Source organism: Canis lupus, chromosome 8 (assembly GCF_003254725.2).
Source record: "Canis lupus dingo isolate Sandy chromosome 8, ASM325472v2, whole genome shotgun sequence".
In the NCBI taxonomy this organism is placed as follows: Eukaryota; Metazoa; Chordata; class Mammalia; order Carnivora; family Canidae; genus Canis; species Canis lupus.
This window is the reverse complement of record NC_064250.1, coordinates 70503574-70531293: the sequence shown is the minus strand read 5'-3', so window position 1 is coordinate 70531293 and position 27720 is coordinate 70503574. Positions and strand designations below refer to the sequence as shown.

The 27720-nt window shown below is 41.0% G+C and overlaps 1 protein-coding gene across 2 annotated transcripts in view; it reads right to left on the bottom strand.

The window, feature by feature from the left end:
- The window catches only part of TECPR2 (tectonin beta-propeller repeat containing 2), a 102555-nt gene that overhangs the window by 73827 nt on the left and 1008 nt on the right, over positions 1 to 27720 (bottom strand). For both annotated transcript variants that reach the window (XM_025443084.3, XM_049113502.1), the window contains exon 2: positions 17308 to 17598. In XM_025443084.3, the coding sequence (XP_025298869.3) occupies positions 17308 to 17526 (219 nt within the window). In that variant the 5' untranslated portion in view covers positions 17527 to 17598. The remainder of the gene's footprint in view (positions 1 to 17307; positions 17599 to 27720) is intronic.

The following is a 27720-nucleotide window of genomic DNA, read 5'->3' as shown; positions in this document are numbered from 1 at the left end:
AATATATCTGGTGAGAGATCGTGATGGAAGGTAAAGGATTTGGATCTTAAGCTACAGGAAGGCAAAGGGGGAGCCCTGAAAGATTCCTGACTTTTCCTGTGTATCCATCAGAGGTATTTCTGATAAGCCCAATCAGGTGCAGCACAGAAGAAGGAGGTCTTCCCACAGCCAGGAGCTTCTGTGGCAGTTCAGGCTGGAGCTAGTATGGGCCTAGACCAGAGAAGCAGCAAACTGAATGAGCACAAAGGCAGTAAACCCTGATGGAGAAGGAAAAGTCTGTCAAGACCTGGTTGGCATGATGACAGCATGATGACGAGGCAAGGAGCACAGCAACTCCCTTTACTGAGTGCCCCTTGTCCCCAGACAACTTGTTAAGCACTTCACATGCATTATTTCCTTGATTCCTCAAACAACCATGAAGGTAGGTGCTGGGGTGTCCTCATTTTACAAAGGTGAAGTGGTTTGTCTAAGGACACATGGCTGGAGGAGTCAAGAGTTAGGATTCACACCCAAGTATGGCTCTCTCCAGAGGCCCTGTCCTGCCCTGCTGTTCTATGCACCCTCTGAGGGTGAATCCACAGGCCCTGTAGATAGATGGAAGGCTTGGCAGGCTTGGGAGAAGAACGAGAATAAAAGAACTTTATCATCTGTGGAGTGGGAAACACAAGTGATAGGTCCTTGAGCAGAATCCACTGGTGCTGCTCCGAGGAAAGGCAGTGATAGTACATGTCTTAGACACAGGTAGTCTTGACATGGCAGCAGGATATTGAAGATAACAGCATCCTGGGAATTCGTAATTATAAAATTTGCCACCACATCAGGAATCAAAAATCTCTTATTGGAGATCTTGCTATATAATAACACAAATTCAAAATGGTTGTGTAATTTTTCTGAAGATATGGTTTCAAAATACAAATCATCACTCAGATGGGCTGAAAGCCTGAATATCCATGTGCAGTGCTTGTACATAAGCTTTTTACTAGATCAATATTTTAAGTTAATATTATTTATTATGATCATTAATAAATGTTATGGTTCTTGACTTAAGAACCAAAATGTCCCAAGAATCAGATTATCAATACTTAGCTTCCAATAGAAACAAAATATGAGGCCACATATTCCCACAGTATAAGTCTGGCTATTTTGGAAAATGTTCCTTTCTGAACACCTAGAACTGCTGAGTAAGATACATAAGATATCCTTCTTAAAAAAAAAAAAAAAAGATTTTATTTATCTGAGAGAGAGAGAACACAAGTGAGTGGGGGGAAGGTCAGAGAGAGAAAGAGAAAGAAAATCCCAACCAGACTCCACACTGACATGGGGCTCCCTGACATGGGGCTCGATCTCACAACCCCAAGATCATGACATGAGCCAAAACCAAGAGTCAGATGCTTAACTGACTGAGCCACCCAAGTGCCCCCATAAAACATCCTTTTAAATGCATAGCTAATCTCCAGGAAGTTTTGGGCAAACCCAAAGAGAATATTGTCAAACAAGAAGCCAAACCTGAAGCTATGGGACACCCCAGGCCTATCTGGTCACTACCAGGAGCCTTGGTTTCCTAAGCTGAGCAGAGCTAATGAGAACGAGGCTTCAGGCCAGATGAGATGGGAAGCTGAACTGATACCTGCTGCAAAGTCTCTGTAGAACCCCTGAAAATCTAACCCTGAGTGAAAGTATAAACTAGGGAAAAATCAATTTGCTGGCAAACAGAGTAGACAAGGAACTCTGTCTTCTTTCAAACATCAACTGGAGTGAATAAAAAATAATGTTCCCCAAGAATCTTTTTTTTTTTTTTTTAAAGATTTACTTATTTATTTATTCATGAGAGACACACACAGAGAGAGGCAGAGACACAAGCGGAGGGAGAAGCAGGCTCCACACAGGGAGCCCAACATGGGACTCAATTCCGAGTCTCCAGGACCACTGGAATTGAGAATGGGCTGAAGGCGGCGCTAAACCGCTGAGCTACCGGGGCCACCCAAGAATCTGTCATCCTAAGCCTGCCCTATTCAGCATCAGAGTTTGAATGTCTTTTCTCTTTCTACTCAAAATGAACTCCATGCCAGGCAGTTGATCTGAAGTGCTTCTGTGTTAACAGCACTCTAAGGGGCCCAGCAGAGTGAGTATAAACCCTATCTATGGGGAAAAAAAAAGAAAGAAAAAAGAAAAAAAGAAAAAAACCCTATCTGTGGGACACAGTCTTGACCCAGGTTCCTCAGCATTCACACATATTAGGACCAGCCATGGAGCTCCCAATTAGAGACTATAGGGAAAAAGGGCTCATGAAGAAGAATAAACTAAAAAAAAAAACAATAATAGAATTGGACAGCCCGTTGCCCCCATCCAAGTATTGCATTTAGATCAAAGAGACCCAAACATAAAAGAAATATGCTTAAAATTATTAAAAGATATAAAAGGAAATTAAAAAATAGTAAGCCACTATCAGAAATAGAAATGAAAAAGAGTCAAAAGAATTTAAAATCTTAGTGGTGATTAAATACCAGATTAGTCACAGCTAAAAGAAAAAAAATGTTTTTAAGATTTTATTTATTCATGGGAGACACAGAGAGAAAGACAGAGACATAGGCAGAGGGAGAAACAGGCTCCCTGTGGGGAGCCCAATGCGGGACTCAATCTAAGGAACTTGGGATCACGACCTGAGCCAAAGGCAGATGCTTAACCACTGAGCCACCAAGAGCCTGAAAGAAAATTATTAAACTAGATGATAGATCAGTACAACAAAGATAGAGGAAAAGATAAAGATATGAAAGAGCAGAATCCTAGAGGACAGAGGATGAAGGTCCAATCTATATCTAATTGGGACAACTAGAAGAAAAGCAGAAAAACAGAAGGCAATATCTTCAGAGATAAGGCCTAGAAGTTGCCCAGAACTGATGAAACACTCATCTCCTCAGGAGTATAAGCCTTGAAAAAAGATTAATGAAAATAAATACACATATACACAATATGTCATGAAACAGTAAAACCTCAAAGACCATGAGAAGATATTAATATGTTAGATAAAATGGTAAATGACCAGATATGAATAATTATTAATAACCAAATTTCTTGGGGCACCTGGCTGGCTTAGTTGGCAGAGTGTGTGACTCTTGATCTCAGGGTTGTGAATTTGAGCCCCACGTTGGGTAGAGATTACATGAAATCTTCAACACTGGGGATCCCTGTGTGGCTCAGTGGTTTAGCGCTGCCTGCAGCTCGGGGCCTGATCCTGGAGACCTGGGATCGAGTTCCACAGCGGGCTCCCTGCATGGAGCCTGCCTCTCCCTCTGCCTGTGTCTCTGCCTCTCTCTCTCTCATGAATAAATAAATAAAATCTTGAAAATAAAATAAAATAAAAATTTCAACGAAACAATACTTCTCAACAGAAACAATAAAGTCCAGAAGACAATGGAAAATCATCTTCAAAATGCTGAGAGAGGGGATCCCTGGGTGGCTCAGTGGTTTAGTGTCTGCCTTCGGCCCAGGGCCTGATCCTGGAGTCTGCGGATCGAGTCCCACGTCAGGCTCCTTGCATGGAGCCTGCTTCTCACTCTGTCTGTGCCTCTGGCTCTCTCTCTCTCTCTGTGTGTCTATCATGAATAAAATAAATAACATCTTAAAAAAAAAAATGCTGAGAGAAAAACTGTTAGCTTTGCATATATGCCTGTCTAAACAACTTAGAGACAGAGACATTCAAACAAAAAAAATCAAGAATACAAGACACTTACATGTATGATGAGAAAGAACAGAGACATCATAAGAAAACTATAGACCAACACCTCTCATGAATATAGATACAAAAGACCATAATAAAATATTACTAAAATGAATATATAAGATTTTTTAAAAGGACACTACATCATGACAGAGTGGAGTTTAGAAGTAATGCAGTTAGATTAATAATTAAACTCAATACATATGCCATATTAACAGAATAAATAAGAATAAAGAAGAAAATCATGTTACCACTTCAACAGATTTAGAATAAGTATTTAAGAAACTTCAATATTAATTCATGATAGAAACTCTCAGAAAACTAGAAACACAAATAAATAGAAATAGAAAGCATCCATAGGAATCTGAAGCAAGTGAGTGTACACGCCAAAGCAGAGATGTCCATTCTCATGGTGGATATTATCCTGGAGGTCCTAGCCAGCGCAGTAAATCAAGTAGAAAATTGAAAGGTGAACACATTGGAAAAGATGAAGTAAAAAGCTTTCTTTTTTTTTTTTTAATTTTTATTTATTTATGATAGTCACACAGAGAGAGAGGCAGAGACATATAGGCAGAGGGAGAAGCAGGCTCCATGCACCGGGAGCCCGACGTGGGATTTGATCCCAGGTCTCCAGGATTGCGCCCTGGGCCAAAGGCAGGCGCTAAACCGCTGCACCACTCAGGGATCCCAGTAAAAAGCTTTCTTCACAGGGAGAAGTGATTACCTATGTAGAGAGCCCCAAGAAATCTATAAAACAGGATATAAGTGAAATATACATAAATCAGTTGTATTTCTATATGCCAGCAACAAAAAAATCTGAAAGGAAAATAAATTGTTGTACAGTTCTTTTTTTTTTTAAGATTTTATTTATTTATTCATGACCGATACAGAGAGAGAGAGAGGCAGAGACACAGGCAAAGGGAGAAGCAGGCTCCACACAAGGAGCCCAACGTGGGACTCGATCCTGGGTCTCTAGGATCACACCCCAGGCTGAAGGCGGTGCTAAACCGCCGGGCCACCGGGGCTGCCCCTGTTGTATAGTTCTTATATCATTTGTAAAGTGATATACTATTACTTGAGGGTAGATGGAGATAAGTTAAAGGACACATGTTGTAAATTGTAGAAAAACTACAGAAAAATAAAACAGGTAGGGCCTAAACGCCATATGGGACATAAAATAAAAATATGAAAAAATAATTAGTCCAAAAGACTGTAGTAAAAGAAAAAAAAAAAAAACAAGATGTAAAGAATAGGTGGAGTAAGTAAAAAACACTTACCAAGATGGTAGGCTTAACTAATGGTTCTCAAACAGGGATGATTTTATACCCCACCCTGCCCAGGACATCTGACAATTATCTGGAGGTTGTTGCAACTTGGCTGATACTATTGCCATCTAGTAGGTAGAAAGCAGGGGTGCTGTTCAACATCCTACAATACACAGGACAGCATCTCCTAACCAAAATGTCAACTGCGTCATGCTGAGAAACTGTGACTTAAACCCAGCCACATCAGTAACTACATTCAAAACAAATGGCCTTAATATACCAAACAGAAGGTAGAGATTGTCGGGGTGCCTGGCTGGCTCAGTCAGTAGAGCACGCAACTCTTGATCTTGGGGTCACAAGTTCAAGCCCCATACTGGTTATAGTTTACTTAAAAAAAAAAAAAAAAAAGGTAGAGATTGTCAAACTGAGTAAAACATACCTGACCTTAGGTTATCTTCAAAAAATGCACTTTAGATATAAAGGCACAGATAAACTAAAGGTAAGAATGGAAAAGATATTAACATGAAAACTGTGATTATAAGAAAGTAGGAGAATCTACATTGACACCAAAGTAGAGAAAGAATATTACCAGAGATAAGACATTTTATAGTGATAAAAGGATCTATAAGTACCTAATAATAGAATTTTAAAATGCATGAAACACACTCTGGAAGGAAGGAAGGAAGGAAGGAAGGAAGGAAGGAAGGAAGGAAGGAAGGGAGGGAGGGAGGGAGGGAGGGAGGGAGGGAGGAGGGGGGCGCCTGGGTGGCTCAGTCAGTTAAGCATCTGACTCTGATTTTGGCTCAGGTCATGATCTCAGAGTCAAGAGACTGAGCCCTGCATCAGGTGCTAGGTGTGGAGCCTGCTTAGGATTCTTTCACTCCCTCTCCCTCTCTCTAAAAAAAAATAATAATAAAATGCATGAAACAATACAACAATATGAACATATTTAATACCACTGAACCATACATGAAAAAATGGAAAAATGGTAAATTTTATGTTCTATATATTTTACAATTTAAAAAGATATATAAAGCAGAAGCGATCCCTGGGTGGCTCAGCAGTTTAGCACGGGCCTTCAGCCCGGGGCATGATCCCAGGGTCCTGAGATCAAGTCCCACATCAGGCTCCCTGCATGGGGCCTGCTTCTCCCTCTGCCTGTGTCTCTGCCTCTCTCTCTTTCTGTGTGTCTCTAATGAATAAATAAAATATTTTAAAAAGAAAAAATATATATACAAAGCAGAAAGGCACAGAACTGAAATGAGAAAAAATACACAATTTCTGTTGATGGATTCAAGCCTCCTCTCCCAGTAATGGACAGAAGTAGGCTCCAGGAGTCCTGGAAGGCTGAACTACACTGTCGCATTAGTTCGTGTCCACCAAAAAACAGGACCTGATGGTGGAAGTAGACACTGAGGCATTTGTTTGGGGAAACATCTGTGAGGGAAAGGGGGCAACAGCTGGAAGAGGCAGGAAGGACTGTCAGCTCACAGAGCAGGTCTGCAACCCGAGATGGAGAGAGGGAAGGAAGGAGGGTTGCACAGGCTAATCTCCAACTGCAGAGCAGTTTCAGAAAGCTGTGGTCAAGTTGACAACATCCCCAGCCAAAGTCACTTGTCAGAAGAGTTGCCAGTCTCACAGGAGTTAAGTGTGTCTGGGGTCCCACTGTGCCCTGTCCCAGGCTGCTCCCAGCCAGCGGGAAGGGTGGTGGGTTCAGAGCTCCTCAGTTACACCCCCCACAGAGGAGAGAGTCCTTGAGATTAGGGTATTGCCAAGTGCCACAAAGAATAAAGACATATACAACGATTCTATTCTCTTTAAGGTGATGAAATAGTTGGTTTCTTTTTTATGACTGGATCAGGATACATAAAACCTCTTATAGAACATTCAAAGTGTAAAGCCACCATTCATCTTCTTTAGTGATATTTCTATTTAGTAACGCCAATCCTTCATGTAAGACATTATTTCAAAATGGGATTTTTTTTTACTGCACTAGCTGCATTAAAATGCCTATCTAGCACAGCTTTCCCCCGTAAGTCTGCAGAGGCAGGCCTTAGTAACATCGAGTAGCATATTTACAAGCATTGCTAGTTTCTTTTTTTTTTTTAATTTTTTTTTATTTATTTATGATAGTCACAGAGAGAGAGAGAGAGGCAGAGACACAGGCAGAGGGAGAAGCAGGCTCCATGCACCGGGAGCCCGACGTGGGATTCAATCCCGGGTCTCCAGGATCGCGCCCTGGGCCAAAGGCAGGCGCTAAACCGCTGCGCCACCCAGGGATCCCGCATTGCTAGTTTCAAACAAGATGCACACAAAGATCAAACAGTTCAGAGTCTACTATGGCCTCACCGTGCTTGTTGTGATGGACACACACAAGGGTGCTACTTTCGGGGGCTCTTATGGTCTAGGGAAAGGAAAAGACCTACCAACAAACACAGGAGCCAAGCACTGCTGGCACTAACGTGTGTACAGGTGGCTCAGAGGAAGGACGTGGTCAGGTGTCTGCGGCAAGGGGAGGGGTAGTGGTGGCACGTGTCCTTGTACACCACGGTGCACAGACATGCCTAACGCACGGACTCAAACAGGAGAATTATCATGTGAACGGTCTGGCCTTCAACCTTCCTCACCCAGAAACTCAACTTTTTCAGTGTCCTGTTGCCATGTTTAGTGCCCAGGGAGGCTGTCCTGTGATCATCTAATGCATAAGAAGTTAAAGTTTAAGCCAAAAAGCCAATTCATTATTTTATACTGAACTAACAATCCTATAAACCAGAATGCTCATGTAAGTATGACCTGAACATTCCTCCCCTACTGGCTGCACACAGACAGCAATTTCAGTGAAGAGTTGCCTGGTAGCACAGAGCAATTTCTGATCAACCCACTGTGAGCATGAGGGCCAGCCACGCTGAAGAGATCAGAGCTCTCAAAGGGAGCCCCCTCCCCCTGCGCCGCCCTGCCCCAGCTATAAATGTAATTTGGCCTGATTTTTCCCAAGTTACACAGCGGACTACACACTCTCTTCCTTCTGTCACATCCTCTTTCTTTTTGATATGGGGACAATTCAGTCTCATTCTGGCCTGAGGACTGCTCTTCTGTCTCTCTAAGGAGACTCCATCCATCTCAGATCTCATCTATTGTGTGTTTAGCTCTAACATTTCCTTCATTTTCAACCTGGTAGGGAGCACGTCTTGTTGCCCTGTGGCAACTTAATCTTCTCCAATGGAAACCTAATAATAAAAAAATTTAAGGAAAAAAAAGATTGATCTGAAAGAAGCCAGTAATGATTTTCTGGACAAACATTTTACCATTAGGACAGCATTCAGCCAACCTCCTTAGGCTCCTTGGCAGGCAGCTTTCCCTTTATACACAAGACAAAACTGCATGAAGGGAAAGTGTTCTTTGTGAGCAAGCTCATGGGAACTGTGAAGTCTGACAAGGCTTTCTTTATGAGCTTCTTTTGATTTGCCACAGCTTAACCTTTAGTAGAAACTGCTAGCATATCAAATAGCTAATAGATTAGAAACACTTAGAAATATTTAAGAAGACTCAGTAAGATATGAATTCATTAAATTCCTAAGAATTGTTTCACTTTTATCCTTCTTTTACTAACAAAGAACCATGATTTAAAGTTTAAATATTGTTATTGTATGTAATGAAATTGTTTAATTATCTAAAAGTTAAACAAAAGCACTGCTTTTCTGGAAGAGTTTCCTTAACTCCATAGGACAAATTGGAGTAGGGAACATCCACTGGATTTGAAGGAAGTCCCTGGGGCCTGGGACTCTACCACTACAGAGAGATTTCAGAGAGAGATAGAAGGCAGATAGAGGAAACAATGAGACAGCAAGCAGAAGTCTCAGCAGTTGAGATGATGGTACAATGCATTTAAAGTGCTAAGATGAGGGCACCTGCATAGTTCAGGTGGCTAAGTGTCTGCCTTTGGCTCGGGTCGTGGTTCTGGAGTCCTGGGATCAAGCCCCGCATCAGGCTCCCTGCTCAGTGGGGAGTCTGCCCCTGCCTCCCCCTCTGGCCCTGCCCCGTGCTCGTGCCCTCCCCTTCTCTATCACTCTCTCAAATAACATCTTTTAAAAATAAATAAATAAATAAAGCACAGGATGCCTGAGTGGCTCAGCAGTTGAGCGCCTGCCTTCAGCTCGGGGCATGATCCCAGGATCGAGTCCCACATGGGGCTCCCTGCATGGAGCCTGCTTCTCCCTCTGCCTGTGTCTCTGCCTGTGTGTGTGTGTCTCTCATGAATAAATAGATAAATAATCTTTAAAAAAAAAAAATAAAGCGCTAAGACAAAAGAAGCATATGAAATGAGGGAGGTATCAAGTTTCAGTTTTCCCCCAAATACTCATATCTAAATGTCCCACATCATTTCCTAAAAAACTCTGTAATATCACCTTTGCAAAAACTCAAGTATTTATGAGTTATGTGTATGTGGATTTTCTGGTTTCTGTATTCTGTCTCCTTATCTATTCTTGTGCTAATAACCACATTCAGCTTAATTACTGAAGGTTTATAAATCTTGCTAACCCAGTAGAGCAACTTCTCCCACCTTGTTCTTTTTTCCATCAGTATCTTCACTCTTCTTGACTCATTACAATTGCAAATACAATTTTAAAATACCATTAGCCAATGAATTGAAGGAATCTGCGCTGAGCAGCACACCAGTGAACCCCTGAACTGTAATGCTATGGACAATGTCAGAATTTAGATCACGGGATCCTAACCGACGGGCCTAAGCATTCCTCCCACAGGGAATGACAAGGGAAGCCATGAGGCAAATGCACTTTTGGCTGATGTGGTGAGGCAAAAACTCTCAACTCTGCAACACTTTACAAAATATACCAGGTGAAAGTCAATGAAACATTCATCCATTCTGAAGCACAAGTTTTCTTTTTTTTTAAGATTATTTATTTATTTATTTGACAGAGAGAAGGAGTGTGCGCACACAAGTAAGCCAAGCGACAGGCAGAGGGAGGGGGAGAAATAGATTCCTCGCTGAGCAGGGAACCTGACGAACATGGGGCTCCATCCCAGGACCCTGGGATCATGACCTGAACCAAAGGCAAACTCCCAACCGACTGAGCCCCCCAGGCACCCCCTGAAGCATGAATTTTCTAACTGCAAGACACAACAGCCATGTTCCTGAGCTCAGGCCTCTCCTTCCCTCCGCCTGGAGTACTCTACCCCCGAGGTTCCCAGCATGCATGCTGCTCACTGTCTTCAGGTCTCTCTGTTCAGCTCCAGCTCAGGGAGGCCTCTCCTGAACTTCCTATTTAAAACTGTAGGGGGATCCCTGGGTGGCTCAGGGGTTTAGCGCCTGCCTTCTGCCCCGGGCATGATCCTGGAGTCCTGGGGTCAAGTCCCACATCGGGCTTCCTTCATGGAGCCTGTTACACACACACACACACACACACACACACTCTCTCTCTCTCTCTCTCTCAAGAATAAATAAGTAAAATCTTAAAAAAAAAAAAAAAAAAAAAAAAAAAAAAACTGTAACCACTCCTGCTGGCACTGCTCACCCTCTTCTCTGGTTTGTTTTTCCTTAGGCTTCTCCCTTCTTGTTTGTCTGTGTGTTGATGTCTCTTCCTCATTTTCTAAAGGCTCCCCTTTAGACTCTAAGCTCCTTGAGGGCAAGGACCTTGCCCGTCATAGTCTACTTTGCCTCTCCAGGACCTAAAATGGGCCTAGCACATAGTAAGCACTGGATACTTATTGAATGAATTCATGGAGATAACAAGTATGGATAAGTTACAGAAATGAGAACTAGTGTTGCTGTAGTTAGTGCAAAGGTTCTCAGGGCAAATCCACGAAATTTCCTAAACTTGATGAATGCTAAGTTTTAATGCTTCCAAATCAGAAAATTAGAAGCTCAGGCCAAGTTATCTTTCTGGTCTACTCTTATATATGTCATATATGTCATATAGTTAACAAGTTCATAATATTTTTATACTTGCTATTAGCTCCTTACATTTGCTTAGTGCTTTTGGCACAAGCTAGAACTTCCTATGTCTCCATCTGCCCTCTCCCACTAACTTACGTAGAAAAAAAGGTTTCCAAAAGCATTATTCTTGAAAACCATGGCAGGCTGTATTTAGCACATATAAGATCTGCTTTCTTCTTTAGAAACATAACTTCATTTAAAAACATAATCTTTCATCCATGCCATACATGGGTTTATTACAGGGTAAACTAACTTTTATTTTTATTTACCTTCCCATAAAATCTTAGATTTCCCCTAAATAAAACTAGTTGATGTATTTCCCAGTTTTCACTAGGAAATTCCAGAGACCCTGAATCTGTTTCTATTTTCTTCTATATCCAGACTTTTTGTGGAAGCCCTGACTTCTCTCACAGGAAGTGAGCATAATGGTTAGGCAAGTAGCTATGTGGCCTGGAGCAAGAATCTTGCCATTTCTTTACCTGAAAAACACGGCAACTGTACCAAATTATTCTAGACCCAGCCAGCTTCAAAGATAAAAATGACAAGAACAACAACTTAGTTGATCTGTCTCTGGGATCACATGGCTAATGACTGACAGCCAAAGCTCAAAAGAGATCTTTGTGTTGCTGTGTTTATACAAGTAATATTGAAAACATTCATGTTATGAAAATTTCTAATAATTCCATAGTATTTAAAGAAAACAAAAAGAGATTTCTTCATACTCTGTCCCTTGGCTTACCCCATTCTCAGTCCCCACAGAGGGATATCGGAGATCTTTCCCTGTATCCTTTACATACAAAGCTATCTTCCTTTTCACACCTTGATACTCTAACTCCAAATTCTGTGTTCCTTCCAAAACAAAATTTTTATTTTGTACTTCTTTTATGATTTTTTTCATGATTATAGGTTTGTATTCTATATCAAATAGGAGCTTGAAAAGCACTTTTGATACTCAGGGCTATCAAGTATGGATTCTGGCCCCGGTAAAATACATTTTTTTTTTTCTGATCCCTTAGTAAGAGAAAACCAGAATAAAAAATACACACATACACACGTGTGTGTGTGTGTGTGTGTGTGTGTGTATAGTATATATGAGTTTTGTTTTTTTTTTCCTGGAGTCCCCTCTTCGTCTACTGATTCCAAGAATTTTTCTTTTTTTTTCCCCAAGAATTTTTGTTTTATAAATATTTTATTTATTTATTCATGAGAGACACACAGAGAGAGGCAAAGGGAGAAGCAGGCTCCCCACAGGGAGCCTGATGCGAGACTTGATCCCAGGACCTTGGGATCACGCTCTGAGCCAAGGGCAGACACTCAACCGCTGAGCCACCCAGGCATCCCTGGTTCCAAGAATTTATACTAGATTCTCTCAACTCTGGTCATCCCTGCAAAGGGTGCCCCAGCATGTCATTTTCCTTCAAAGCTCATAGGGCTCATCATATAATAGGAGAAAGCTAAATTAGGTAAAATTATAAAATAGGCAGTTAGGTATAACTGTACCTAACTGGGGAACACTAAACTCTTGTTTCTTTAAGTTTTTCATTCTGGGGAACACTAAACTCTTGTTTCCTTAAGTTTTTTGGAGCGTGGAGGCTGAAATTTTAAAAAGTTACATAGTTATTTTAAAAAGGACAATAAACATATGTTTTTATAAAAGACAACTGGGATGTAATGCAAGCTGAGCAAGGGGTCCAAATTCAAACTTGGCACCAGCTCCCTCCCCACACAGCCCTGGAGCGGAGTCTGCCCCAGGAGCAGGTTTCAGCCTATAGTGTCATGTGAGAGACCCCGTCCACCTTTCTGGCCTTAACTCACACTCCTCCACGTCCTGCTCTGCATTCCAGTTCCATCCAAATATGCTTTCTGGCGCGCGCACACACACACACACACACACACTCACACACAAACACTTCAACAATGAAACCTTAATGTCAAAGATGACCTAATAGTGAATTAAAACCTAAGGGACTAGGGCACCTGGGTGGCTCAGTTGGTTAAGCATCTAACCTCAGCTCAGATCATGATCTTGGGGACATGGGATCGAGCCCCGAGTCTGGCTCCACAACCAGCAGGGAGTCTACTCCTCTCCCTCTCTCCCTGCTTGTGCTCTCTCTCACTTTCTCTCAAATAAATAAATAAAATCCTGAAAAAAACAAAAAACAAAAACAAAACTAAGGGGCTAGCAAAACTACTCTATAGTGTTTGAGGTCAGAAGAGTAGGTAGCTGGGGCAGAAGTACTGATTGGGAGCCAGCAAAACAGTCTACTGGACTGCTGAAAACGTTCTGATCCTGATCTAGGTGATTACACAGCTATATACATATAATAATTCATCCAATTGTATATTTGAGATTTATAAATTACACTTCAATTAAAAAGTGAGAAAACAAAGTAAAACAGAGAGAACCTGAAAGTCTGCTCTAATTTGGATTTGTTGACATGTATTTTACGACCCAGAATATGGTCTGTCTCAATGAATGTTCCATGTTTACTTATTAAGAACACATCTGAGGGGCTCCTGAGTGGTTCAGTCAGTGAAGCATCTGATTTGGACTCAGGTCATGATCCTAGGGTCCTGGGATCGATCCCCATGTCAGGCTCCCTGCTCAGTGGGAAACCTGCTTCTGCTTCTCCCTCTGCCTCTGCCTTTGCTGCTGCTCCTCCCCCAGCTCATGCTCTTGCTCTCTCTCTAAAATAAATAAAATCTTAAAAAAAAAAAAATAAAGAATGCATCCTCAGCTGCTACTGGGTGGAATGTTCTGTAAATGTCAATTAGACAGTATTGGTTGATGGCGCTGGTTAGCTCTTCTATATCCTTGCTGATTTTCTGTCAATTCTTTCTATTTAACTGAAAGACGAGTCTCCAACTAGAATTGTGGGTTTCTCTATTCCTCCTTTCAGTTATGACAGTTTTTGCTTTGTATATTGTGGAGCTCTTTGTATGTTGTTAAGGTGCACACACATTTAAGACACACATTTAAGTCTTCTTGGTGAACTGGCCCTTTTGTCATTATATAATGGCTCTCTCTCTCTCTCTTTTTTTTTAAGATTTTATTTATTCATTCATGAGAGACACACAGAGAGAGGCAGAGACATAGGCAGAGGGAGAAGCAGGCTCCCCGCCAGGAGCCTGATGCAGGACTCGATCCCAGGATCCCAGGATCATGACCTGAGCCAAAGGGAGAAGCTCAACCACCAAACATCCAAGTGCCCCCATAATGGCTTTGTCTCTGGTTATTTCTTTGATCAAAATACTTTGATGTTAACAGAGCCACTTCAACTTTCTTTTAATCAGCATTTACATGATATATCTTTTTCCATCCTTTTAATATTTGCCTACCTAAAAAAAAAAAAATTTGCCTATCTATATCGTTAATTTTGAACTGGGTTTCTTATGGAAAACAGAGTTTGTTCATGATTTTTCCTCCATTCCAGTAATTTTTTTAACTGATATAGTTTCCACTTAATATAATAATAACTGATATCTTTTAATTTGGTCTATCATTATCCATTTGTTCCTTTTGTTTTTACTTCTTCTGTTTCCTCTTCCTTGTTTTCCTGTGAGTTGTTAGAACATTTAAAAAAATTCCATTTCGGGACACCTGGGTGGCTCAGCAGTTGAGCACCTGCCTTCGGCTTGGGCGTGATCCTGGGATCCAGGATCAAGTCCCATATCGGGCTTCCTGTAGAAAGCCTGTTTCTCCCTCTGCTTGTGTCTCTGCCTCTCTCTGTGTGTCTCTCATGAATGAATAAATCTTTAAAAAAGTAAAAAAAAAATAAAAATTCCATTTTGATATATTTATAGTAATTCTTACTATACCATGTTGTACTAGGTTTTTTAGTGGTTACTCTAGGAATTACAATGTTATGTATTTAACTTTTCAAAATCTATTCAGACTCAACATTTTACCTCTTTAAGTAGAATGTAGAGGGATCCCTGGGTGGCGCAGCGGTTTGGCGCCTGCCTTTGGCCCAGGGCGCGATCCTGGAGACCCAGGATCGAATCCCACGTCAGGCTCCCGGTACATGGAGCCTGCTTCTCCCTCTGCCTGTGTCTCTGCCTCTCTCTCTCTCTCTCTCTGTGACTATCATAAATAAATAAAATTAAAAAAAAAATAAGTAGAATGTAGAAAACTTATCACTATATAGGTCCCTTACTCTCCTCCCTTATATTACAATGTTATGATTTTTGTTGTCAAACTATTTTAAAGAACGCAAGGAGAGAAATAGCCTATTCTATTTATCCAGATACTTATTATTACTCTTACTTTATTACTGATATTCCAAGTCTCCTTCTGGTATCATTTTGCTTTTATCTAAATAACTTCCTATACAATTATTTTGGAGCAGACCTGGCAACAAATCCTCTTAGATTTTCCTCAGCTGAGAACATTTTTTTTTTTTTTTTTTTTTTAGCTGAGAACATTTTTATGTCACCTTTTTTCCTGACAGATATTTTTACTAGGTAAAGAATTCTAAATTGAGAAGTCTTTTCTTTCAGGACTTTAAAAATGTTGTACCACTGTCTTCTAGCCTCCATGCTTTCTGAGGAGAAATCTGCACTCGTTCAAATCATTGTTCCCTACAAGTAATGTGTCAATTTTCTGTGGCTACTTTTAATATTTTCCTTTGTTTTTAACAATTGAATTATGATGTACCTAGGTAGGGCTTTCTTTGGTTTCTCCTGTTACAAGTTTGCTGACAGATTCATAAGTCTTCCTTATTAAGTGTTTGAAGTATTTGAGAAATTTCAGGTATATTAATTCACAACTATATTTTCAAAGATTAACTATGAAATGGTCTTAAATGTTTGGAGAATTTAATCAGTTAAATCCATGAGCTATTAATCAAACAAAATAGCAATAGTTTTTATATAAAAACATTAATATAAACTCTAGAGCCAATCTGCCCAAGTTCAGATAATGGTGCTTCCACTTACTGAATGCCTGACTTGGGTAAGTTACTTAACTCTTTATGCCTGAGTTGTCTCCTTGGTAAAATGAGGCTGATAATAATAATATCTGGCTCACAGAGTTTTTGCAAGGATGAAATGAGTAAATATATGTAAAGGTTCAGAATAATCTCTGGCATATAATAAGTGCTATATACATGCTAGCCACTTTTGTTATTTTAAATGGAGTATAAAGGCTTAAGAAAAAAACATTTTTTTTGAGACAGCGAGAGAGTGTGCATGCACACGCGACAGTGGGAGGGAGGGGCAGAAAGAGGGTGAGAATTTTAAGCAGTCTCCACACCCAGCATGGAGCCCTACTTAGGGCTCAATCTCACGACCATGAGATCATGACCTGAACCGAAGTCAAGAGTCAGATACTTAAGTGACTGAGCCCTCCTGGTACCGCAAGAAAAACTAACTTTTTAAATTAAAACTTTAATAATTTGACTATTTATCAAAATACAGATGTTTTGTAAGCATTTCATTTAAACAGAAAAGCCTTGTCTTTGTGTAAAAGCCTATTAACCACAGACAGAGTACAGCCCCATAAGGAAATTAGGGGGGGAGCCACAACTTGGGTTACCTTTAAGTCTCTCACAAAAGCTCACATACTCAATAAACCACAGATATTGATTAAATGGGTGAACTTGATGATAGTCCGTCAATAGATGGTGCCTACCAGCATCTATAATATATAGGCATGCCATACCTGAGGTTAATCAAAGAGAACAGAGGTTATTTGGGATCCCAACAACAGTATTCTACAGAAATGATCTTATTTAAGATGTACCTGTTCTAGTATCTAGCCAATATTGATGCTAATCTTTTTTTTTATAATTATTTCAGCGGAAAAACTAGAGATTATTTAACCGAGTCAGTCAGGTGCTTTGAGAAACAAAATACGTAGAAGAAAATACCTGCTTCCAAAGTTTTCTATTACATGTTAAACACCAAAATGTTTTCTTTTAAAATGATGCTACGGGCAGCCCTGGTGGCTCAGTGGTTTAGCGCTGCCTTCAGCCCAGGGTGTGATCTCGGAGACCCAGGATCGAGTCCCACGTCAGACTCCCTGCATGGAGCCTGCTTCTCCCTCTGCCTGTGTCTCTGTCTCTCTCTCTCTTTCTCTCTCTCTGTGTGTCTCTCTCATGAATAAATAAATAAAATCTTAAATAAATAAATAAATAAATAAATAAATAAATAAAATGATGCTACATTTTTGGAGGCAGGGAAAAAAGTTTAAAAAAATACCTGTTTTTAGTTATATTCCACTTCAATTAAAGATGGTTTTAAAGTATGGTTTGGGTGAGACACAAAGGCCAAATCAGAAGTAAATTATGCCATCCTAGAATGCACGAGCACGTTAAATGTTAGCCATCACACCTACATGCTAAGGAGTAAAGAAAAGCAAGACTCACCTCAAAGTTGTACTTTTTCATCTGGTTGAAGTGTCTGCAGTACAGATAGAGCATGCCAATGCTGCTGCCCACTGCGATGTAGTCCCCATTGGTATCGAGAGCTGTGAGGTAGACCACAATAGAGCGGAAACCCTTCTGGACCTTTGTGGGAATGGCATTGAGGAGATAGTACAAGGGGCAGAATTCTCTGAACGTAATAGGCTCTGATACTGATGCCATGGCCAAGGCTTTCACAGATGATCTTCAGGCAGGAAAAGGAATGTTTACTTGGCATCTGGGGAAGCCTGGGGGCTAAAGAACAAGGCATTAGCATTCTTTCAATGTCCCTATGCCAAAGACAAGTCACATTTAACAGTGAGATCAAGGAATTGCAGGTGGGTAAGAATGATAGCTGGAGCTTAACTGAATGGAGAAAGTACACTGGTGTCATTAAAATAACTTTTGAGCATTTTAATTCAACAGGCACCTCATTATGTACTGGCACCTGTGATTCGCATCATGCTAAATACTAAAGAGGAATGGAAAGAATATTAAAAACAGTTCTTTTTCTCAAGTAGTTTATGATTCAGCCAGGCAGGCAAAAAGAAACAGTGAAGATACATAAAACCACATGTGATTAGTGCTACTCTGTGGGTCTTGATGAGAAGAGGGAGAGAGCAATGTGGAAAAGGCTTCACTGGAAACATCCTGAACTATCAAGCCCACCAAGAAGGATGGAACATGGAAAAGAGATACAGGGAAGACACTGTACCAGGAGAATAAACCAATCCTGATGTAGAAATACATTCACTGTGTTGAGAGAGCAGAGAAACACATCCCCCAGCTGGATGCCTGCAGCCTCCGTGATGCCCAGTGCCTCAATTACATATCTGTCTCACAATGAGACCAATTCCTCTTGGCACTCTGATTTCAAAGCTTCCCTCAATAAAGATACTCAGTCCTGACATAGCACCTTGTAATTTATGAAGTGCTCAGTAACTTGTTTAATCTGTACCCTACCTGTAAGATCAGTGGTGTCATCCCCAACTTAGAGAAGAAGATACTGAGGGCCCAACAGTGACAAGACTTGCTCAAGGCCACACAGCCAAGACTTGAAACTAGGTCTTCTCCTTCCAAGTCCTGGGCCTTTCCAATCCCATAGCCACAGCTCTGACAGACCAAAGTGGCTACAGGTGGGTGCCCTGTTCCTTATTAGAGCCGGAGGGGTATTTTATTCCCTCAGTTCCATGGAGACTTTCAAGTCCCTCTAGTAAAAACTTTTGGGGATGCTGGATTTATTGGAACTGTGGGTTTTCTATTTCTATAGAGTTGACTGACCAACTTCCAAGCTCTCTTATAATGAAACTCACACGAAATTCATTCTCACCCAGGGGCCCTTGTATTGGCTGTTCCTTCCACCTGGAATGCTCTTTCTTCAGATGTCACTCAGATTTTGCTTCTTCTCAGTATGAAGGTCTCTGCTGAAATGTCCCCTTCTCTATAAGCTCCCACCTGCCCATGTCCTAAAGAGAGCTTACTGCTGCCCTAAAGAGAGTTTACTGCCCCACTGAACACTCTCTATTCTCCTCTCCCTACTTTTTCACACATCCTCTTTCTTTGCTGTTGACTGGCCATCTCTGCCTGACACCATCACTGGCCTGTAAGGCCTAGAGAAGCAGGACCCACATCTGCTTCACTCACCCGTGTAGCCCCCAGCACCTAGAAAAGGATCAGGCATATCAGAGGTGCTCAGTAACTATTTATCGAATAGATGAATGAGTTATAAAAAAGAAAAATTTCCAAGAAAGGAATAAGTGACAAGAATGGAAGACCAAGAAAATATCTTTTCTCCAAGATGGCCCCAGTTCAATGCTGGAATAATTATCCCTTGGATTTGTATGGCATACTCAGTCTTTGAAGCGTTTTAAGACTCTGGTTTCGGGATCCCTGGGTGGCGCAGCGGTTTAGCGCCTGCCTTTGGCCCGGGGCGCGATCCTGGAGACCCGGGATCGAATCCCACGTCGGGCTCCCGGTGCATGGAGCCTGCTTCTCCCTCTGCCTGTGTCTCTGCCTCTCTCTCTCTCTCTGTGTGACTATCATAAATAAATAAAAATTAAAAAAAAAAAAAAGACTCTGGTTTCATTTGAAGCAAGCAGGGTAATTTATGAGAGCTCTCCTAAAGGTAATAATAAGGATCATATCTCGCTGTCATGGCTAAGAAAACTCACTAATACACCCCCTTGTAGCAGAGGCTAAAACTCTGGGAGGTTCAGAAATTTGCTCACGCTCCCACAGCTTTAAATGCCTAGTGCAACAGGCAACTGGATGGTGAATGCGGGTCCTGTGCATACGGCAGAACGGCTCATCAACTTACAACTTTTTAAGGGCAAGAACAATCTTTTGTGTATTAAAGTGCTCCGGAAAGGTGGGCAGGGCTCACATGACACAGAAATCAAATGAAAATGAAATGGCTTTCAGGCAAACTCAAGTGAGAACAGTTGCTGACACCGTGGGAAAGGAGATAAGTCATTTAAGGGCATGGGACACTAACACCAAAACAACAACAACAGCAGCAATAATGGTTATAGCTAGTGATGTTGCATCACAGAAACTATCCTTAGCACACTAACTCATGAAATCCTCACAAAAATTCCTAGGAGTTTGGGACCACTGTTATCTCCATCTTACAGATGAGGAAACTACTCCCATTTTCTTTCCATCTTTAAGTGTAAGGGCAGCATAGGAGCAGGAAAGCCTTTGTTTCCTCAATGGGTCTGTGCATGTGAACACGTTGACAAGCTGTAATCTACATAATGTTTATAAATTGAAATCTTATTTTCATTTTAAAAGTTATGTTTACTGTCAAAAAATTGGAATATGGGAATTCATGAAGAACTAAATAAATGCCACTCATAATCCCCTCGTACAGAGATACACTATATATAGATAGCCATAGCCATGTGTGCAGACACACTCTTTTTACTTCATAAATCACAAGCATTTGCCATGTCATTAGATAGTCCCCTAGAACATGATTAAAGACTCTATATAATAACTGCACAGAACCCGCTGTATATATAAAATTTTCCCAACCAAAAGATTTTTTAAAGATTTATCTATTATCTCTCTCTCTATCTGAGAGAGAGAGATAGCAAGAAAGAACATGAGCAGGGGATAAAGGGAGAAGCAGACTCTCCACTGAACAGGGAGCCCAATGTGGGGCTTGATTCCAGGACCCTGGGATCAAGACCTGAGCTGAAGGCAGATGCTTAACCAACTGAGCCACCCAGGCGTCCCCCAATCAAAATATTTTAATTTCTGCTTAGTGAACAAGATCTCCTAGGAAGCAACTGGGAGTACTAAGCACTTAACAAATGTCACCTTGAACTATTTCTCCCTTTAAAAGTCACTTTTCACAAGTAGCTTTGTCAAATTATGACATTTATATTTTAAAAATTAATTAACCTGATTTGATACTATTCACTGACAGTTCCATAATCTCCATACAAGAGGGGATTTGAGATTGCAGTCTGGTTAGAAGAGTGCCAGAGGATTTACCTTGAAACTCATTTGCAGGGCAGGCACACTATCCTAACTTGCAGTGGCTTAGGACATATTAATAGATAATATAGAGGGTCAGAGTCCCTGGAATCATCTCTTTGGTACAATCAATGATAATACTCTCAACTTAAAAAATGTGTAAGCATCCCTCCCTCACTAACCCTGTCCTAGCAGGGATTAAAACTCATCACAATTCTGTGGCAGATAATGGGCAGTTTAATCAAATTCTGAATTGATTTTTGAAGTGAAATCCTAGCATTCATCCCTGATTTCTCCTTCTCCCTCTCCCTCACCCCTACAACAACCATTCACCTCATTCCATCTGCTCTGTCACCTAACTTGCCTCACACTTGACCTCTTCTCACCATCTATGTGGTCATGCCCAAGATGAAGGCATCACACATCTCACCAGAACCTCTGCAACATTCTTCTAATGACTGTTCTCCTACTCCCATACCTGGCGTCTAGAGCCTGTGCTCATACACAGCAGTCAGATTGAACTCTGTGACTTCTGTGCTCCAAAAAAACACCAACAAGACATCAAAAGACAACTCTTGGAATTGGAAAAATATTTGTTAATCATATATCTGATAAACCATTTGTATCCAGAATATATAGAGAACTCTTAAATCTCAATAATAAAAAAATTCTTAAATGGGCAAAGGATCTGAATAGACATTTCTCCAAAAACATAAAAATAGCCAATAACCACAGTAAAGATGCTCACCATCATTAATCATCAGGGAAATGCAGAACAAGACCACAATAAGCTATCACTTTAAATATTAAGATGGCTATAACAAAAAGAGAGAGAGAGATCAACAAGAAGGTAAAGAAACTGAAATCCTCATACACTGCTGGTAGAAAATAAAATGATGATGCAGCTCCCATTAAAAAAGTCTAGCAGTTAAACATGGAATTACCACATGACCCAGCAACTCTACTCCTAGGTGTATATCCAAGAGAAATGAAAACATATGTCTACACAAAAATATTATGAAGGGAATACTACTATTACCTTCATAATAGTAAAAATCAAAAACACCAATTGTCCATGAAAACAAAATAATAGTATATCCATACAATGGAATATTATTCAGCAATAAAAAGGAATGAAGTCTGATACATGCTATAACATGATGAATCTTGAAAGCATGATACTAAGTGAAAGAAGACAGACATATAAAACCACATATTGATTTTATTTATATGAAATGCCCAGAATAAGCAAACCTATACAGACAGAAAGTAAATCAGTGACTACCTAGGGCTAGAAGCTGGGAGTGGGGGGTGGGGTTACTGCTAAATAGTATGGGGTTTCTTTTGAGTGATGACAAAATTCTAAAATCGTAGTGATGCTTACACATCTCTGTGATAATACTAACCATATATATGGTTTTTAGTATACTCATATCTAATATGTATATGAGATGTAAATGATATCTCAAACTATTATAAATAATAAGAAAAGGAAGAGTAAACAGTTGTCCAACCCCATTCATCCCCAAACTTCCATAAACTAGGAATAGAAGGGAATTTCTTCAAGCTGATAAGGAATATTTACAAAAACCATACTTAATGGTGAGAAACTCAAAGCTTCCCCACAAAGATCAGGTACAAGGGAAGGACCTCCCCACGTCACCACTCCTTTGCAACATCATACTGGAAGTTCTAGTTAATGCAGTAAGACAGGAAAAAGAAAAAGTATACAGATTAGGAAGGAAGAAATAAAACTGTCTTTGCAGATGACATGATCATCTATGTAGAAAGTCTGAAAAAATCAACAAAAAACTCCTGACACTAATAAGCAATTATAGCAAGGTTACAATACAAACTTAACATACAAAAGCCAACTACTTTCCCAAAACCAGCTATGAACAAGTGGAATTTGAAATTAAAAACATAATTCCATTTACATTAGCATTCCCCAGATTGAAATACTTACATATAAATCTAACAAAATATGTATAAGGTCAATATGAGGAAAATTACAAAACTCTCATGAACAAAATCAGAGAACTATACATAGAAAGATATCCCATGTTCATAGACAGGCAGATTCAATATTGTCCAGATGTCAATTCTTCCCAATATGATCTACAGATTCGATGCAATCCCAGTCAAAATCCCAAGTAAATTATTTTGTGGATATCAACAGAACTATTTTAAAGTTTATATCAAGAGGCAAAGAACCAGAAAAGCCAACATATTGAAGGAGAAGAACAAAGTTACTGAAACCAACTGCCAACATAAAAGCTGCAGTAATCAAAACAGTGTGGTATAGGGAAAAACAAATAAATCAACAGAACAAAATAGCCCAGAAATAGACTTGCACAAATATAGTTAACTGATCCTTAACAAAGGAGAAAAGGCAATACAATGGAGCAAAGACAGTCTTTCCAACAAATAGTGCCCAAAAAACTGGACATCCACATGCAAAAAAATTGAATCTAGACACAGACCTTATACCCTTCATAAAAATTAATGCAAAATGGATTACAGATTTAAATGTAAAACACAAAACTATAAAACTCCTACAAGAAAACATAGGAGAGGGGCGCCTGGGTGGCTCAGTCAGTTAAGTGTCTACCCCAAGCTCAGGTCGTGATCCTGTAGTCCTGGGATTGAGCCCTATGTCAGGCAATAAACTAGACTTCATTAAAACAAAAAAGCTCTTGGGGATCCCTGGGTGGCTCAGTGGTTTAGTGCCTGCCATCGGCCCAGGACATGATCCTGGAGACCCAGGATCAAGTCCCGCATCAGGCTCCCTGCATGGAGCCTGCTTCTCGCTCTCCCTGTGTCTCTGCCTCTCTCTCTCTCTTTGTGTCTCTCACGAATAAATAAATAAAATCTTAAAAAAAAAAAAAAACTAAACTAAAAAGCTCCACAAAAGACAGTCTCAAGGGAACGAGAAGACAATACACAAACTGGGAGAAAATATTTGCAAAAGACACACCAGGGGATCCCTGGGTGGCGGGGATCCCTGGGTGGCGCAGCGGTTTGGCGCCTGCCTTTGGCCCAGGGCGCGATCCTGGAGACCCGGGATCGAATCCCGCGTCGGGCTCCCGGTGCATGGAGCCTGCTTCTCTCTCTGCCTGTGTCTCTGCCTCTCTCTCTCTCTCTCTCTGTGTATGACTATCATAAATAAAAAATTAAAAAAAAAAAAGACACACCAGACAAAGGACCATTACCCAAAATATACAAAAAACTCTTAAAACTCAACAAGAAACAATCAGAAGATATACAGATGGCAAATAAGCATATGAAAAGGTGTTCTATATCATATGTCATCAGAGAAATGCAAATTAAAATGAGATACACGCCTATTAAAATAGCCAAAATTCCGAACACAGACAACACCGAATGCCTATAAGGATGTGGTGCAATGAGGACTCTCATTCATTGCTGGTAGGAATGTGAAGTGGCACAGCCCCTTTGAAGACAATTTGGTGTTTTGTTTTGTTTTTTTTACAAAATTAAACATAATCTGGGGCACTTAGCTGGCACAATCTGTAGAGCATGCAATTCTCAATCTTGGGGTTCTAAGTTCGAGTCCCACATTGGGCATAGTATCTACAAAAAAAAAAAAAGAAAAGAAAAGAAAACCCTAAACTAAATATAATCTTATTGTATCACCCAGCAATTATATTCCTTGGTTTTTATCCAAAGGAGTTAAAAACTTATGTTCATACGCAAACCTTCACCCAGATATTTATAGCAGCTTTATTCATAAATGTCAAAATCTGTAAGCAACCAAGATGTCCTTTAGTAGGTGAATGTATAAATAAACTGCGGTACATCAGATGATGAAATTCTATTCAGCATTAAAAAGACACTGGCTATTAAGCCATGAAAAGAAAGGAGCCTTAAATGCATATTACTAAGTGGAAGAAGCCAATCTGAAAAGGCTACATCCTGTATTATTCCAACTATGTAACATTCTCCATGAGGCAAAACTAGGGAGACAGTAAGGAGATCAATGGCCGTCAGGGGCTGTGGGGGGAGGAGAAGGGATGAATAAGCTGAATAAATGAAAGCACAGATTTTTAAGGCAGTGAAAATACTGATGCTATAATGACAGACGCCTGTCATACATTTGTCCAAGCCCACAGAACATACACCACCGAAAGTAAGCCCTAAAAGTAAATGGTGGAGTCCAGCTGATCATGATGTGTCAGTGTAGAGTCATCAATTGTAACAAAAGTCCTCACACTGATACTGGGGGAGATATGCATGGGGGGGGGGGGGCAGTGGTATATGAGAAATCTTCACACCTTGTCTTCAACTTTGCTGTGGACCTAAAACCGCTCTGAAAAAATAGTCTTTTTTTTTTTTTTTTTTTTTAAGAATTATTTGAAAGAGAAATGGGTGGGTCTCATTGCTACCCATCCTATTCAAAATTCTTCTGGGGTTCCCCAGTGCTCGGAGAAAAACCAAATGCCTTCCTGGCTGCCCCTCAAGTCCCTGTCCCTCCCCACCTGGCCAAGCTCTTTTTAAAAATTTTTTTTTTTTTTTTTTAATTCATGATAGTCATAGAGAGAGGAGAGAGAGGCAGAGACACAGGCAGAGGGAGAAGCGGGCTCCATGCCAGGAGCCCGACGTGGGACTCGATCCCGGGACTCCGGAATCGTGCCCTGGGCCAAAGGCAGGCGCTAAACCGCTGAGCCACCCAGGGATCCCCACCTGGCCAAGCTCTTGCTGCACTGACCCACTCTTTCCCTCCTCAGGCCTCTATGCCCTCAACTCCAGTGAACTTTCATCTCACCCACAAACCTGGCTTCACAAGGGCCGGCTTTGCTGAGCAGATGGCTTGCAGGTCTTTGGCCCCTCCTCCCTGTCATGTCATTTTGTGTATGTCCTTCATATTCTTATCACAATCTTTAGTCACTTCATCTGCTAAGCAGTTTAATGACCATCGCTCATGAAAATATACGCAACAGATGCAAACCCTAGTACTTAACAATATCTTTGGCACAGAGTAGATACTCAATAAAGATTTGTTGAATGAATAACAAAATGTTAACTTCAGGTCTTACTGCAAAAGAATATTCTCAATCCAATCTTTAAAATCAATAAGGCGGGCAGCCCAGGTGGCTCAGCGGTTTAGCGCCACCTTCAGCCCAGGGCCTGATCCTGGAGACCAGGAATCGAGTCCCATGTCGGGCTCTCTACATAGAGCCTGCTTCCCCCTCTGCCTGTGTCTCTGCCTCTCTCTCTCTCACTCTCTCTAATGAATAAATAAATAATATCTTTAAAAAAAATTGTCTGGGGGTGCCTGGATGGGGTAATCAGGCATCTGACTCTTGATTTTGGCTTGGCTCCTGATCTCGGAGTGGTGAGATCCAGCCCCATGCTGGGCTCTGCACTCAGCACAGGGTCTACTTGAGACTCTCTCCTCTGCCCCTCCCCCTGTATGCATACTCTCTCTCTCTCAAATAAATAAATCTTTAAAAAAAAAAAAAAGATCTGTACTTAGCTTGATGCCAGGCCACTCTTCCTCCCACACACTCTACACTGCAGCTGCAATGAGCTTCTCCCCACAGTCCCTGAACATACCATGGCCTATGCCTTTGCAAAGCCCCCCCCCCCCAACACACCCTGTAAGAAGTACTTCTCCCCTAGGAAACCTTCAGACTCCCTCTGACACTTAGTTTGTCTTTCTCTGCTGTCAGAGAACACTGAGCACCTCATTATCACACAGCAGTCCATCCTTTGTTTTCCAACTTCTCTAATGGACTCTTTGTGGACTTCACCCGGGTCCTTCTAGTCTACATTCCTTGTGGTGCTTCCAAAGACCAACACAGTATGGTCAATACTGTACTCGGCAACTATTTGTTAAACTCTCAAAACACCTTGCCAGGACTCCCCAGGTATGACAGCCCAAATATACATCCACTGTTATGCAAAAATTCACTGGTCTCTTAAGTCCAGGCCCAAATAACACATGCGTTTAAACTGAACACACACTTTGAACAACTGCTCACTTCTACCTCGGGTCCACAGAGCTGTTAACTACTCCCTCCTGATTCTACCAAGCTCCTTGTGCTTCACTGTATCTAGAAATCTCTCCATGCTTGTTTTCATTATGTGTACAACTGATACCTGATTTGTCCTTCATTTTTCCAAGTTCAATCAACTGATGCTGTTTCCTTCTTTTTTTCCCCCAAGGGCCAGGAACCATTTTGTCCAAACTATCCAGAGGCTAATATAAAATCCAAACTTGAAGTGTTACCTTCCTAGGAGAAAACTGGAAAACAAATCAGTAGAAGCCAGTCTTCTACTGAGAAAGAGAATGTGGGGCAGCGCGGGTGGCCCAGCGGTTTAGCGCCACCTGCAGCCCAGGGCGTGATCCTGGAGACCCGGGATCGAGTCCCACGTCGGGCTCTTTGTATGGTGCCTGCTTCTCCCTCTGCCTGTGTCTCTGCCTCTCTCTCTGTCTCAATAAATAAATAAAAATCTTAAAAAAAAAAAAAAAAGAGAAAGACAATGTGGCTCCAAAATAACTTAAACCTCTGAAAACCACTTGCTAGTCACTCCTCCAGGAGGGCTATCCGTATCCCATCCTCTCCACCATAGTCTCAAGGCCAGTCCTGAAAACTCAGGGAGAGCATCCCCCCTATTTGTACAGGCTGGTTCTCTGGTTAGAAAGCTCCCTGAGGGCAGTGGGCAGCGACTGGGACCACAGCATCCCTAGAGCCTAGCACATGGCTGACATTCAAGGGACCCCGAATAATCCCTGGTGAATGAACGAACATGGGATGTAAGCTGACATTTCAAACAAAACAAAACAAAACAAAAAGCCCTACAAGGTCAGAAACCCTATCAAGGTGCACTTCACTGGGTGTGAGAAAACACAAAAAGCCCTGCAGCTTA